General features: G+C 38.2%; 1 protein-coding gene across 8 annotated transcripts in view; it reads right to left on the reverse strand.

Moving 5' to 3' along the window:
- myo18ab (myosin XVIIIA b) overlaps positions 1-16,272 on the reverse strand; it is a 90,590-nt gene that overhangs the window by 23,715 nt on the left and 50,603 nt on the right. For all 8 annotated transcript variants that reach the window (XM_026298843.1, XM_026298844.1, XM_026298841.2 and 5 more), the window contains 8 exons: positions 15,915-16,058; positions 14,400-14,489; positions 13,884-14,003; positions 11,560-11,671; positions 9,824-9,951; positions 4,947-5,101; positions 4,223-4,346; positions 835-942 (listed from right to left, as the gene is read on the reverse strand). In XM_026298843.1, the coding sequence (XP_026154628.1) occupies positions 835-942; positions 4,223-4,346; positions 4,947-5,101; positions 9,824-9,951; positions 11,560-11,671; positions 13,884-14,003; positions 14,400-14,489; positions 15,915-16,058 (981 nt within the window). The remainder of the gene's footprint in view (positions 1-834; positions 943-4,222; positions 4,347-4,946; positions 5,102-9,823; positions 9,952-11,559; positions 11,672-13,883; positions 14,004-14,399; positions 14,490-15,914; positions 16,059-16,272) is intronic.

The following is a 16,272-nucleotide window of genomic DNA, read 5'->3' on the forward strand; positions in this document are numbered from 1 at the left end:
CAACAGGGTTCAAGTCAGGGCTCTGGCTAGGCCAATCTAGGACATTCACAAAGTTGTCCCTAAGAGGCTTCACTCCTCTTGTTTCTTGACTGTGTGCTTAGGGTCGTTGTCATGTTGGAAGGTGGACCTTTGGCCCAGTCTGAGGTCCTGAGTGTTGGGGAATAGATTTTGTTGAGAATATCTCTTTTCTCCATTCAGCTTTCCCTCAACACTGACCACTCTCCCAGTCCCTGCTGCTGAAAAGCACCCCCACAGCATGATGCTGCCGCCACCACCATGCTTCACATCCCATGGCTGTAGGGATATTATTGGGCAGCTGATGGGAGGTGCCTGGTTTTCTCCAGACATAACATTTAGAAATGAGGCCAAACAGTTCAATCTTAGTTTAATCAGACCAGATATATGTGATGTCAGGCACTTTAGATGTTTTAGATCATCACACAAAACCATCAGGTCTCTGATTGATCTCAGTTTCGTTGTGCAGGAAAATAAACCCTTAAAGAATCGATTAGAGTTCATGAAGAACTGCATTCAGAGGTAAGAAGAACCAGGAGTCCTGCAGATGGTCTGACCCCCACAGAGCCCTGATCTGGGATCACAGTATGGGATCACATGAAGATAAAGAAAACACTGGGACAACCTGAATCTACAGAAGAACGGCAGCAGATTCTCCAGGGTGCTGCAAAGAACCATAAGAAACTGTGTGCAGGTCAAACCAAAGAGAACTGCTCCTGGTTTAAGGGCAGAGGGATTCTCTGCAAATACTGATTAGTTTTGATTTTGTGCCTAAAACACCATCCACATGCACACACACCCTGTTACACAGACACATACCTTGGCCAGTGATGCCTCATCCTTGGATTCTTGGGAGTTGAGGTCCTGCAACTCAGCCTCCAGCTGGTCCAGCTTCAGCTTTACTGCACACACTTCCAGGTCCTTGTCCTGTGGAACATAGGGTTAAAGGCAACAGAGAGAGAGGGTATTTTCACACCTTTGTTTCACAATTACAAATTCATGTTCTGTAGCCTGCATGTGCAAACTTTAGAAATAATCAATAATTTCCTTTAGAATCAGACTAAATGTTAATTACATTCCAAGGGAATATGCAATTGCACAAAGCATGAACATTTTTTAAACTGATGCATGATACACCAACAAACAAAACAAAAAAACAAAACTGACATTTTTTATTTTAAAAATGTACTTAATACAGTATAACTTATACAGACAACTATTACTGCAAATACAGCCTATGCTTTGTTTGTCCTGTTGGACAGACGTAATATAGTTTCCCTCTTATGTCAGATGTTTTGGTTTTGATTGATCCATTTATTTAATTTGGCTGAAGTTTGCAGGTTTCACAAGGAAGATGTACAGATATCTCACTCAAAACTAGAGATAAACCTCTCTTTGCAGCAGATCTTCAGATATGTGATGGAACAATCAATGGAAAATTATGAAGCCAATCACTGCTTTTCCTAAAGTATGTGTTCAGATGATGTCAAAACTGATACACACATTGTTTGGAATCTTAAACAGAAATATTGTAATTGATGCAGTGACAATAAATATTTTTACTGTAAACAAATCCTTATTTGACATATGTGTGACCACACTTCAAAAAAAGCAGTTAATTTCTGAATAAAAAAATATCACAATTTCGTGATTTTTCTTTTAGCTTTTTATTTGCGAAATGGAAATTATGGTGAATATTGTACTGTAAACTTTCACTTCATTTATTGACACTCGTGGTGTTGTTTGTATTTCATTGCTTATGGAAAAAGGAAAACATGAAACAGATATCCTGGGATCAAGTTCACACTAAATGACTTTGCTGCTGTTGAGTATCTAACAAAGTGTTAGAAGGATAAGAGGCCACTGAAATAATTTGTATTTTAACTCACCAAGACGTACTGATCACTTATACTTGTGTAAATTTAAGATGTCCTGTCCTTATTGTCTAGTGATCTACACACAATTTTGACTTATATTTCCATGTTTTCACAGTTTTCCAATTTCATTCAATCTTATTACAATATTACCTAACTATTTTCCACTTTGGAGTTATAAATGTGTGTGTTGTTAAGATTAATTTCATATAAATACCCTTAAATCATAATTGGTTTAACTTATTATAACCAAATTTGCTGCATATCTGTATATTTGAATGCTAGGTTTAAAGGCTTGCTGCACAATTGTGTGACATTCTGCATCTTGGAGGCACCAAAATTTTAAATAGAAGTTATATCTCCTAATTGACTGCATGCTTTTTAATAAAATTAACTGCATATAAGAATTATGCAAAATACGTGCAAAACTGAGGATGCAGTGCAACTAAATGAAACATAGTACACTTAAAATGTAATGTAGTACACTTGCCAAAAATGTAATCAAGCTTCATGAAAATATCTGAAGACAATTCTGCCTTGCCCATAATCACATAATCTTTCCTTCTGGACTTTAACTTTGAAACGTTTACACTCAGTATGCCTCATAGACCTTTTTGCGTTTAAAATCCAGCTTGCTAAAACAAATAGCCAGAATGATGCCCTGTGCTAAGTGGTAAGACCATAGCTGAATACCATTCCTCTGTCTGTCTCTTCTGACTTCATGTCCAGTCATTGAGAATGAATAAGCTTATTATATGAAGAACTTAACTGTAACATTTGGTTGGCATTTGTGTCACACTGAGGTTCACAGCAAATTGTGTTTGAATGTGTTTGCTACTATAAATATACTGTCTGAAAGTACTTTAATGCATCATTTTGTGATTCTAATCTTGCACTGCCTTTTACACTGCACTGGTAACTTAGATAGCTACTGATTATTACTTCAACATTCTTTTTTCGATCTCCATCGCACTAGTGACTTACTTAGATTAAGGTATCATTTGTACATATCCATTTGTAAATAGCGTTGATAGCTTCCGCTGAGACTGTACATACATTAATAGCACATATTCCTCACTACATTATAATATGTTTATAGCACTCACATCTGTATATATATGTTCATAGTACATCCATCTTTATATTATGTTCCTAGCACTGCCTTACTGTACATAGTGCAGTTGCTTCTAATTGCATTTCTGGTTAGATGCTAACTGCATTTCATTGCCATGTACTTGTACATATGTAATGACAGTTGGAAAGTTGGATCTACTGCAGTTTGCCTGATGTTCTGATCCAGTCATTTAGCCATTAGCCAATTTTCAAAGTAACTTAGAGCCCTATGCTTGTCAGTTTTTCATCGTTACAACACATAAACTTTGATGACTGAATGTTTCCTTGCCTCCTAATGTACCCCACACAGATGTTGGGGTACATTATGTGGTGTTACAACTATGTACAGTGAATACAATGCACAGTATAAATAAATGCAGGATAGTTAAGTGGTTAATTAACAGTGCAGTTATTGTATGATAAGAAGTTAGCACTCAAATAATTAACTGAATAATCAACTGGCCACCAGTTACATCAAATCATACATTTCTTTTACAAATGTATTAGACCACCACCATTTTTATCTTTTCATTCAGATGCCCGGTTACAGTTATTTACCTGCATTCCTCAACGAAAATAAGTTTTTACTTTTGAGAGAAGTCCAATGTCTGTGCCCAAATTTTAGGTGTAAAAACATGAATTCAGGAATGAGGGGTATAAGCAGGGCAGGAATAAAACACCGTCTCATACACTGATGACCTACTCCTCTTTCTTCTTTAGCTTTAAACAAGTTTTTGACAGGTTCCTAAAATATTTGTGTTTTCTCTTTTTTATGACTGGTGATCTAATAAAGCTGTACAGTCTCTTGTACATTCTTTTCAAATGTAATACTTTGCTGTTTTTCTTCATTTCTTTTTGTACAGTAAGTTCAGTTAGATTTTGGTTTGCTGGAAAATACTGTAATCTTATAGATTTGTGAACCAAAACTTTGGACCTTAAACAACCATAGTTTAAAACCCCAACCCCAGTTTATGCCCTCCATACTAGCTTATTTTGAGCTTTTAATCCAAATAGTTTTGAACTGGACAGCCTCAATGAATGGATATAGTTTGATCATTTGTCACTGTAAACATTCTCCTGAAATATAAGCTAAGTAGATTCCTCATATCAGTTGCTAATTTGCTCATACTAGGAACTGACCTTGAATGCCAATAGATCCACGACTATGACAAGCTTGAGCTGTGTTCAAATCACTACTTGTTTACTTTATATTTACATACCTCAAGCTGATGATGTAGGTTAAAGGTCTCTCCGGTCAGCAAGTCTTTCTCTTTGGCCAGTTTCTCTCTCAGGCTTCTCTCTCTCTGCACCTCTTCTTGGACTGCACTCAGCTCACTGTCAAATCTGAACAAAAATGCACACACTATTAAAACACTGTAGTAAAGGACAATTACTGGTACTTGGTTGACAATTGAGAAGCAAAATTCATAATGTTCAAGGTAACAAAAATTTTTATTTTATGAACTGTTCTAATTGCAGTGTGCTTGTTCAGGAACACATACTGTATAGAACTACAGAGCATGGTGCTTGGTAGTTGTGCTTTACACACATTTGTACAGCAATCTTTGTGAGGACAGCTATTAAAATAATCAGTCTGGAAAACAACAGTGGTTTTTTAAAGTTTTTTCCTTTTACTGTTACCACAGCATTATTGTTTCACTACAAATCCAAGCAGCTTCATCAGTCTGAGAGAAAGCTGGTATGGAGTCTCAAAGCTGTTTATTCTTCAAACCTGAAGGTTAAATTGTACATTTCATACCTGTTTTCTCTCAGACTGATGAAGCTACTTGGATGAGTAGTGAAATGTTTTGACCTAAAAACTAGAAGTCCAATTGCCATGACTCAACCTCTAGATAACTTCACCAGGACGACTGAGAATCTTCACACACTTGACAAGTGTATCTACATATACCTGCTCAAACGTGATAATGTGTGTGTACTGACTTTCTCTGCTTCTTCTCCAGGTCATGGTTGCGGTTCTGTTGGCCCTCCAAGTGAAGTTTGGTGTCCTGCAGTTCAGCTGTAAGTCGCTGAGTTTTCTTCTTCAGCTGCTGTAAATTTCTCTGGGACTCTTCATTATCAGCTTGCAGGTCGCTGATCTGCACAACCACATGGACAGCAAATCACAAATAAGGAGAATATAGCCTGTTGCTGGAAAATGCATAAAAATACAAGTGACATATCTATATACTACCGCTCAAAAGTTTGGGATCACTTGCAAATTTCTTTGTTTTCCAAAGAAAAACACAGTTTCGTGCAATTCACTAACAATTGTATCCATTTCATAAACAATTTTATCCATTTCATAAACAATTAAAGTTAGGCTAATGATTTTTAAAGAACGATCTACATTTCTGCATAGAGGCCTATTATTAGCAATTGTTAGTCCTCTGCATCAATCTCCTGGTATGGCTGCTATTTCAAGTTAATCATGTTATACGGCTAATTGATTATGAGAAAACCCTTTTGCAATTATTTTGCACAGCTAAGAACAGTTGTACTAATGGAGCAAACAAGGGAGCATGGCCTTCTTTAGGTTAGTTTAGTATCTGAACATCAGCAGTTGTTTGTTTACAGGTTCAAAAGGGCCAGAAAGAAAGAACTTTCATTAGAGATCCGTCAATCTATTGTTAGATTAGAAAAGAAGGCTACCTAATGCGAGAAATTGCGAGGAAACTTAAAAGTTCTTATCATGCTGTTAACTACTCCCATCAGAGAGCAGCACAAACTGGGTCCTCAACTGGCAGCTACACTAAAATAACCCCAATGGTCTGGGGGTGCTTTGGAGATGGTAAAATAGGACATTTGTACAGAGTGGAAGGGACCTTGAGGAAGGAAAGCTATCACAAGAATTTGCAATGCCATGCCATAACCTGTGGATAGCACTTGAATGGGGCCAATTTCATCCAACAACAGGATAATGACCCAAAACACACCTCCAAAATGTGTCTGCAATATTTGAAGAATAAGCAGTCGGCTGGAATTCCGACTGTAATGACGTGGCCAGCACAGTCTCCGGATCTGAACCCTATTGAGCTGTTGTGGGAGCAGCTTGACTGTATGGTACGGAGGAAGACTCCATCAAGCCAATCCATCTTGTGGGAGATGCTCCAGGAAGCATGGGGTGAAATCTCATCAAATTATCTTGAAAAATTGACAGCTAGAATGCCTAAGGTCTGCCAGGCTGTAATTGCTGCAAAAGGTGTTTTTTTTTTGTTTTTTTTTTTGATGAAGGCAAAGTTTCCATCAGAATCATTATTTCTAACTCTGACAATGTCAGCAAGTCCTGTTTGTTTGCTATATTTTCTATTCAGACTAATTTCGTGTGTGTTTCCTTGTGGAAATATTTGTGGAATACAAAAAGGAAGAAGATCCAGAGAGAAGGGAAATGGGTGGTAGCACTTTACATAATGTACTATCCTCCTCAACACCACCATTTTTGTGCTTTGTACAATCACAGTAAATCATATAAGACAGGAAAATGGACTGTTTAATTGACTTTATGTAGAACTGACTGGGAGTCTTTTGAAATATTGTAATAATGGTTGCCATGTTTTGTAAAGCTTTTGGCTGAGCCACTCCGTGATGTGGCTCAGCTGTTGAGACGTGAGAGTCCTTCATTCAGTGTTTATGTGAAGGGGGCGAAGGCTACTTCCAAGACAAAAGGATGTGACAACAGGCCAGAAATGTAGTGATGGCCACAGCTGAAGCTTACCTGGCTGATAATTTACAGTTCTGAGGAACAACTGGAGTACAGCTGTAAATGGGTTTTTGCCATCCGCCCAAACATATAGCTGATGTTGTCTATTTCACATTTGCACCTTGGGCATGTCTCATCCATTCCAGGGAACAGTTTTGCTATTTTACTGTTAGACAGGTGGAGTCTATGCACAACCTTAAATTGTATTAACCCATTTCTAATATATATTGTGTGTATAGGCCTGGTTATTTGCTGCCATTGAAGCCCAGATATTCCAAGTCCCATCTCAACAGTTGCCACCGTTCCCTTATCTTGTCCGCGGAGGTTGCAGCTGCTATGTGGATTAATTCATATAATGATAATAGAGCCCCCCCTCTATAAGGGATCCACAGTCAGACAGTCATCTATCCAATTAGGCCATGGAGTCAAGGAGAAATATTTTTTAAGAAAGCTCCGCAACTGCAAGTACCTAAAAAAGTTGGAGGGGCTATATCAAATTCTGCCTGAAGCTGCTTAAAGAACATAAAGCTACTGCCTCTGAAAAGATCATTCATAGTACTAATGCCTTTCTTTGCCCAGGCCAGAAATGCAGAATCAATAAGTGGGAAAAGAGTACATCTGCTGATACAGGGGCTGCAAAGAGACCCTGTTTGTGCTTAAAATGAACTCTGAATTGTTCCAACACCTTAATTGTCCTTAGTATCACTGGATTGTTAGTAATTTTTTGATTATTGAGTGGCAGTGATGAGCAGACAACTGAGGGCAGTGAGCCTGACATGCAGGTGTTCTGTTCCATCTGTGTCTAGACAGGTACATGTCCATCTTCCTCTGACTTGACCAAGAAGACGAGTTTGTAAATAATAGCTGCCCAGTAAAAACGCAATGTGCTGTCTCTGAAAGAAAGAGGAGTAGGTCATCATCATATGAGACTGTGTGTATTTGTCCTGCCCTGTTTATCACCTTCAATACTGGTTCTATCTGTATCCTCCAACATAGGCGACTGCACATTCTTAAAAAACTTCTCTATCAGCACTAAGTCACAATGATCAGAGTATAATTCTTTGTAAAATACAACAAACCACTTGTTAATGCTCCTTTGATATGTAATTATGTTAAATTTTTCATCTCTAAGTGATGAAATTAAGCTTGCTGCTGCCTTTTGTTTTAGCTGGTGGCTCAGCATTCACCTTGCTCATTCACCATGTTCAAAATGTTAATAGCTGTATTTCTATGGCTTTGTCATTCATTAGCAGGTCATGTTCTGTCTGGAGAAGTGCTGTCTCTTTCCATAATGCCCCAGACAATGATTTGATTGATGCTGGTCAATTACTTTGTCTGCCGTTAATTTCAGAAATGTGTTCAAGTTTCCTTTCCTTATTACTTGCACTGTATAAAAATGAAATTTGTTCTCTAATGTATACCTTGAACATTTCCCATAGTATACTGCAATTTGTATCAGGGGAGCTACTAGTTTTAAAGAAAAGATCAATGTGCAGAGAAAAGAATGAGCACTGTTTTGAAGTTGGGTTTTTAGCCCTCCATAGGTCAGCCACACCATGGGCCTGAATGAATTAATTAATGCATTGAGCTGATCTGTTAACAGGTGTGAATGTGCCATGGTTGGGGTCTGAGCGACTGAGCCCAGGGTGTAAAACACAATTAAAATCTATCATATTGTGCAAGTCAGGGTTTGGAAGAAGTGAAAAAAAAATCCTAGACAAATTGTACATCACCCCAATTTGGGGCATAAATATTAGCCAGCATCACTGAGGTATTAAATAAGATTCCTTGAACAATAATAAAGTGACCACAAAGTCTGGCCACAAAGTGTGTCATCCTTTTGCCATTTTCAAGGCCCTCTTTCACCCCCATAATTTGCAGGTTGCAATGTTGAGATCTGGCTTCTAGGTCCTCACAGCGATCAGTATCTGCCTCCATGGTATGAATACAATCAGAGTGGGAAGCAGTCATGCTCTCTAATTCTGTGACGCGATCTGTAGTGTCTTGAATTTTTCCTAACGCATTAGTAGTAGTAGTTCTCAAAGTTGATCCGAGTGCGTCTTTGCCATGCTTGCCATTATAGCCATTAATTCTCCCAGTAGCGTGCTGTAGCAGGCACATTGTGTTGACTGCTAGCATTAGCCTCCTGGTATCAGCGTGGTGGCTCTGACTTTTAGGCATTTTTGCTGGCGACTAGCTAGCCCTGTTTTCTTCAAGTCCAAGAGCGCTTAGGATGTAAAATAAGTGCTGAAATTGTAGTTTTTTAATGTAATTAAGAGGGTCCCGACCAAACTCAGCCAGAACACGTCTTCACATGGAGCCGCACAAACTGGCAGTCCTGCTTCATGTTTGTTAAAGAGTAACTTAGCTTCTCTGAGAAAGAGCAAGTTGTTCTATTAAATCTGTATATAGTATTGTATTTATATTAACATTTTATAGTGTTAATCTTAGTTGTTGACCAGCATTTCAGTTTACCTTTCAGTTGTATGCATTGTTCCTTCGGTTTGGTTTGTTTATGGTGAGGCTGGGTGCTCTCGTTGGTTTGTTTTTAATTTACAATAAATTGTGGTGATCGGCCCTCTTCAAACCAGGCTGCTGTTTATGAATGGACCTTACCCTAGACAGGTCTGTAACAGTTACTAAATCATTTGAATAAAACCACAAAGGTCAAACTCTTGTACTACAGGAAAAGTTGAACATTAGGATACATCATCTGGAGGCCCTGAAAGACCATCCAAAATTAAAAAACTTTGAGATATTCCACTGCTGGTGGTGGTATTGCATGGATGACATGGAAATCCATGTAAAAGTTGTTATATTTTGGTCTGGATCAAGTGGTAAGTTGACCGACAAACCAACCAAGACTACCATACCTGGTGTTAACTGCTGTAACATAAATTAAATTTAGAAGTGTCCAATGTGGGACGATCCTTATACTATAACACAGACAATAAATATATTGACGTTTTTATTTTCTTGCTGAAAATTTTAATTTAAAATCAATGAATTCTAGAATTTGCAGAGGGTATAACTGCATGGTATTAATTATCTTAGACAGGAACATAATGACAGATTTATAAATGAACGTGTCAGTGAAACTTTTTCCAAAGTGTCCACTTACCCTCCTCTCCAGTTGCCGTTTATTCTGCTGCTCCACCTCTAGCTTGTCATCAATCTCCTGCTGTAGTCTCTTCTTAGTGAACTCGACCTCCCTGATGGCTCGCTCATACTTCAGCCTCCACTCTCCTCCTGTCACATCAACATGTTCACACTGAGTCTACTTATCTACTGTCTAACAACAAACCTGCTATGCATATATATATGTGTGTGTGTGTGTGTGTGTGTGTGTGTGTGTGTGGCATTTATATGGCCAAGGACTTTTTGTAGTCCATATAATCCATTTAAACAATTGAAGACAGTTTACTCAATGCAAAGGAAGAAAGCAGTAGAGTGGTCCAGCATTATGGCTCATAATATTCTGAACTGAAGTCAAACTTTGATTAGTCAGAGGTTTCAAATCTAGATTCTCTCTGCTGAGCAAGCTATGGAGTAGACATGTGACAACAGAGCTCCACGGAATAAAACGTCAATTCAAACAATTTGGGGCGTCTAGACTTTCTGCGCCTGAGATAGTGGCAGCAGGTCACCAGTAGCTCCTGTGTTTTTCCAACACTTATTTTTTTCCTCTGTGTGCTCTTTTGAGTTTTTTCTATTCTATCATTAGTATTTTGGCTCAATAAACCAATCGCCATGGTTTGTTGGCATTTCTACCTGTATATAATGCTCTTTCCCTTTCTTTCGGGCCTTTTTGTGTTTGGATGTAGTGCTTAGCGGAGTGGCTCTTTGTTTTTATACACACAGGAACAGCTGTTAGCGCGCTCCAAGAGAGGTGAGGTCATTGGGAAATAAGGTGTACTGGAAGGACAACAGTGATGCTGTGTACCAGAAGGGCACAGGACTTCCAGGTTAAGGAACTCTTTCTTCCCCTCAGCCATCAGAGTTTTAAACAGGTAGGCAGTGGACAAAGACTGGCTAAATTGATTCAAAACAATTTGCATATTTAATAATGTTACTGCTGCTATTGTTCATTTATTATTACCATGGTTCTGTAACGCTACGCCAGCAGAGGGAGCTCTCGCCCGAGTATTGACTGATAACGCACCCCTTACTTCTATGATAATTTAAAAACATTTAAGCATGGACTGAACAATCATTGCGAAGTATTGCCAGTTTCATTGCTATACCAAGCGTTCATCATAGCCTAAGTATTACGTATCATTATGGCTAATTGCAGTTTTCTTTTTATGTAATTGTTGTATGCTTATAGAGCCATCACACCACCATTACATGTTTTATCACACACACACCAGAGCTGGCAGGAAATGTAAGTATAACCATTCATCATTTTTTAGCGTGAATATAAAACACAACCAAAACATAGTAACGATTACCATATAGGTCTGTATTTAAACTGATATCAAAAGTGCATCAAAAACCCAGCCTCCTCATTCAGTTTATAAATTCTAAATTATATTTTGCAGTCATTGCAGTACTATTTTCTGTCTGTTAACACAGATATGGTATTTAGGGTTAGGGCTAGGGACTTAGGTTCCTAAACCTCAACAGATTTCACAGGATTGTCACTCACGCTTTATCTACACACACCTAAACAGTCCTAAAAAGATGTTTAATCACTTGTGTGGGCGTTCAGCAACTTTAGCAGAGGTCTTACAAGTAGCACTTTTATGAGTGAGTTTTTAAGCAACACAACAAAATCTAAGTTTAGCAGATAGGTAATTACTGCTGTGTTGGTGTGTTTCTGTTATTTTATGTGTGTAGGAGAAGAATGTGTTCTACCTGTGTCGTCATCATCCAACTCTCCATTGAGTTCAGAAGCCCTGATGAGTCGAGCCTCCATCACCTCCATCTCCATGGACTCCATTTGTTTCTTCATACTGTCATACTTGTCCTAGTGGTTGAGAGAGAAGAAGCAATCTGTATGATAAAATAAATACATATGTTTTCATAGAATAACCCAGGAGTTCTTCGAGTTTTCATGTGTTAAACCCCAAAGAAAAACACATTCCTCAGTACAGGCATATACTGGAACAAAAGCAGGCTAAGAGCACCACAGAGAAAAGTTCTGATTACTGTTTTCTGACATGTTTTTCACCAATAGTAAAATCTAGATAGAAGTCAGTCCCATCAGCCAGAACAGATGCGTTTAAATGACCAATTATTATGCTATTTGTAAGTTTCTGGAGATTACCATGACTTGTTACACTGGGTTGTGAGTTTGGTTGTTTAATGGTTAAAAATGAAGCCATTGGTTACATTAGAAAGCAGTCTTAGAAAGACCATTTTTTAAGAAACATTGATGAGGTATAGTTGGAAAACTGGTATAGAATTGTCATATAATCCAAAGACATGTTGACCAAACAGTACTAAACAGAAATCAACTATGGAATAATTTGTGCAATTTTGTATAAGTGAACACCTATGAATTTGTATTTTTTCATTTTTGACACGCTTTGTCTTTTTGAATTTGGAAAGCATCTCTGGTGCCAAGCAGTAACTGGTAGTGCTACAGAGAACCACACATAATAGAGATCACTTTTCAGTCTGTGCTGTGACATCTTTCACTTTAATTTTTAGTTTATGAGAAGTTGTCTTGTCAATCTAACTACACTGACCAGCCATAACAAGAGTACCGACAGGTGAATATCACAATATCATTTTGCCACTATAGCCATTTTTTTTTTTACTATAACTGCAAAACATGTGTCAGCCTTTTTAACCCTCAGGGGCCGACGAATGCGCCGGCACATTTTGTGGCATCTTCTCCTGATAATGCTGAAACAAACTTAAATTACTCCGTCAGTTTTGATCGTACAGATCAAAGAGCAATATATCATTCGAATCTGTAAAGGGCCTAGTTTGATTTGTATACCCTCATAATAACAACAAAATGCTGTGCTTTTGTAAAATAAAGAAAGCAGACATGGTGCGCTCTCTGTCTTCTCTGTCTCTGTCATCTCTCTTCAGACACGTAAATAAAACAACCAGAATCTCAGCGAATACTTGTCTCATAAAAATAAGAAATATATGGCTAGAAAGCTTGAAATGTTTTCTTTTAAATGAAACAATTCAAGTTCAAAACAAATCATCATTTTTTATTTAATCTGTATGAACTTAAGGAGCGGTACGTTTTCTCCTGTCTCACCTCATTATAGCTAATGTGATCCCACCTCACGGAGCGCATTGTTCATATGGAAATAATCTGAGGTGAGCCAGGTAATTCTGTACACGCCTCCGAGAAATGACATAAAACGTCAAACTTCATCATAGAATTTACTCACTTTTCAAGATGATGGTATGCTATGTGGGTGATGAAGCTTCGTATGTTCGACACAGCGATGAATAGTTTACTTTGTCCTCAGAGGAAAAACCCGACTCAAATGACGAACGTTTGGATCTACATCGTATTGCACTAATTCCCTCTCAGCCACATTCCTGACTGAAAGGCTCATTATGTGGCTCTTTGTCTTCTCAGGTAAATCACATGACTATTCAAGGTCAGACACACCTTCCTGCACATACAGTGCACACTGTAATCAGCACAAACTGGGCTACAATAATATGTGAGCAGTAAGTTTATACATGACTGTTTAGGAGAAAACAGTGTTTATGCATGGTTAGTGAAAAACTACAATTTTTAAGTCACTGAAATAAAACCATAAAACACAAACAGAACATTGGTCCACAAGACTTTTAAGAAATGCATCTTCTAGCCTAGATTCTTTGCTTCACAATGATGTGAAAATCATCTTGTTCACTCATTCACAGAAAACAATACACTGATTTAAATTTTCTAAGACACTTTTTTGAGTTGAAAAGACATATGTAAGAAGGCGTGCCTGGTCATGTATAATCATGTGATTTACCTGAGAAAAAGTGTTTCTGTCCTTGCAAAAGACATGGTTTGGATGTCATTTATGAGTAAAGCATGTCATTTTGTCCATCTCAGATTACTGAAATTGAGCTGAGATTCAAACCAAACCCATCCCTGAGTGGTGATCCGAGCCAGTTCAGTGAAGAGCATGACTGAATGTTGTGATGAATACAATAGAAACAAAACTGAAACTTCACAGTGCACCGGGCACGTGTGTTTATGTCTCTACCTGCAAGTCCTTCATGTCTTTCTCCAGATGGAGTCTCTCAGAGGTTTCTGTCTCCAGCAGCTGGGAGGCTGATTCCCCGGTGTTCCGCTCATCAGCTAACTCCGATGACAGCTCTGTGATCTAAGGCAACAAACAAACACAACATGTGTCAAACATGTCTATACTATATTAATGTACAGCTTCAAAAAACCAAGGGAACACAACATGAAATGAAACTAACAACCTAACAGAATCATAAAAAATAAATTAAATATAACAATAAAAATAAATTTATTGAATTTATACGTAAAAAAACATAATGAATAATAAATATGATAAAAGAATAGGCTGATGCACATAGCTAAGGAAAACCTAAATGGCTGTAATGTACAGTACATTTTTTGCATGAGGGAAAAACTGCTTTTTCAACACTGTCAAATGTCAAAACTGTCAGGTTTTATCTCTGACGGAGCTGAGCTTTGTCCCTTATCTGAAGAATCAGACATAACTCCAATGCTTTTGTGTTTGAGTGTTTACCCGGCTCTCAAGATGGTCATTGTTAACTCTCAGCTCATTCCTCTCTTTCTCCACCTTCTCCAGCTTTAGCTTTAGATGCTGGATCTCTTCCTGTAAAGGAGAAAACAGATAGAGTCCATGGTATATAGCAAAAACAGCAGTGACTTAATCAGCATATAAATTCATCCTATTCATAGCTTCTCATTTTTGCATTTTTGGCTGATTTAACTAACACTGGGTTTGAGGTGGTACATTGGAGACAGGCCAGCCTATCCCAGGGCTGACACAATATTCACTCATTTTCACATGTATTGGCAATTTAGAATTACCAATAAACCTAACCAGGATCTCTTTATATTGTGGGAGGAAGTCACATTACTCACAGGAAACCCTTGCACAAATTCTTGTTGAGAAAATATTTGGAATTTTAGAAGATATTTTGATTCATTATGGTCAATATGGTTCTTAAATCCAGGCCTATAAAAAGAAGATGTCAAGATTGGGTGCAAAATCAACATACATAACATCAACATCAGAAAATATCAGATCTGGAGAGAAAAATGGATTTGGGCAACTTCCGCAAGTATTGTGAGCACAGCTGAAGTTATGTTGACAATGGTCTTCTGGCATCTGAAGTCTATGTCTATGTATGGGACAAATATGGAGGCAGCCATAAGAATAAGAATAAGATTTGATAAGACTTCCTGAATCTCTCAGTCTTATTTTTAGGAGGAATTAGTCTGTGACTGAATGAACTTCCCATTCGCCACAGTTCCTCATGAAGTGGATGGAACTGCCGCAGCCTCCAGACTGTCCAGTTCCAGTCCAACATTTTGCCTTTCTGATTAACTTGTTTAGTTTGTTGGCCTCACCAGCCTTGATGCCACCTCCCCAGCACACAACTGCAAAGGACAGTGCACTCGCTACTACAGACTGATAGAACGTCCTCAGCAGCTTGTTGCACACACCAAAGGAACAGAGTCTCCTGAGGAAGAACAGTCTGATCTGTCCTTTCTTGAAGAGTGCATTTGTATTGTTTGACCAGTCCAGTTTGTTGTTAATGTGGACTCCAAGGTATTTGTAGGAGTCCACAATCTCTTCTTCCTCTCCTAGGATGGAGACAGGGACTGGGGTCTTCCTGCTCCTCCTAAAGTCCACTACCAGTTCTCTGGTTTTGTTGATATTGAGCTTTAGACAGTTGTTGTTACACCAATCAACAAACCTTTTTATCAAGTGTCTGTATTCCTCATCATTATCATTACAGATGCATCCAATGACTGAGGAGTCATCAGAGAACTTCTGGAGAAAAGACATGCAACTTAATAATACTTCTATCAAAAGTCTATATCAAGCTTAAAAAAATCTATCAGCCTTACATTGCCCCAGAAAATAAACTGTTCTTTTGCATTAGTTAAATAGTTGGGACTCAAAAGAAAATAGTAGCAATTGAAAATCCCACATTATTACACCAATTTTACAAATATGAATCAGTACACTGCTTGTACAGTATGTACGTGTGTGTGTGCGTATACACACGTCCTTTCCGCGAATCTGTTCCTCAGTGAGCTGCACTTCTATCAGAGGTCTGACAGTGGTGAAGAGCCTCCACCATGGCCAGTCTTTGACACCACGATTCTTCTTTATGTTCTTCTGGATGCAACGGATGGCCAAATCCTGGATCTGTTACATACACAACATTAAGTAGAAGAAGACTGAATAGTGTGTAGTGCACTAACAGCTGTAAAAGGAAAAAAAACATTTTATAGTGATTTTTTTTATCCATCCTTTATATATATATTTTTCTGTCGACTGCTCCCGTTTAGCGATGCAATTCATACACTAACACCCCAGTATTCCTTCCATAATCTGTTACTATTGACTTCTACTCTCTCTA

This window comes from Mastacembelus armatus, chromosome 13 (assembly GCF_900324485.2).
Source record: "Mastacembelus armatus chromosome 13, fMasArm1.2, whole genome shotgun sequence".
NCBI lineage: Eukaryota > Metazoa > Chordata > Actinopteri > Synbranchiformes > Mastacembelidae > Mastacembelus > Mastacembelus armatus.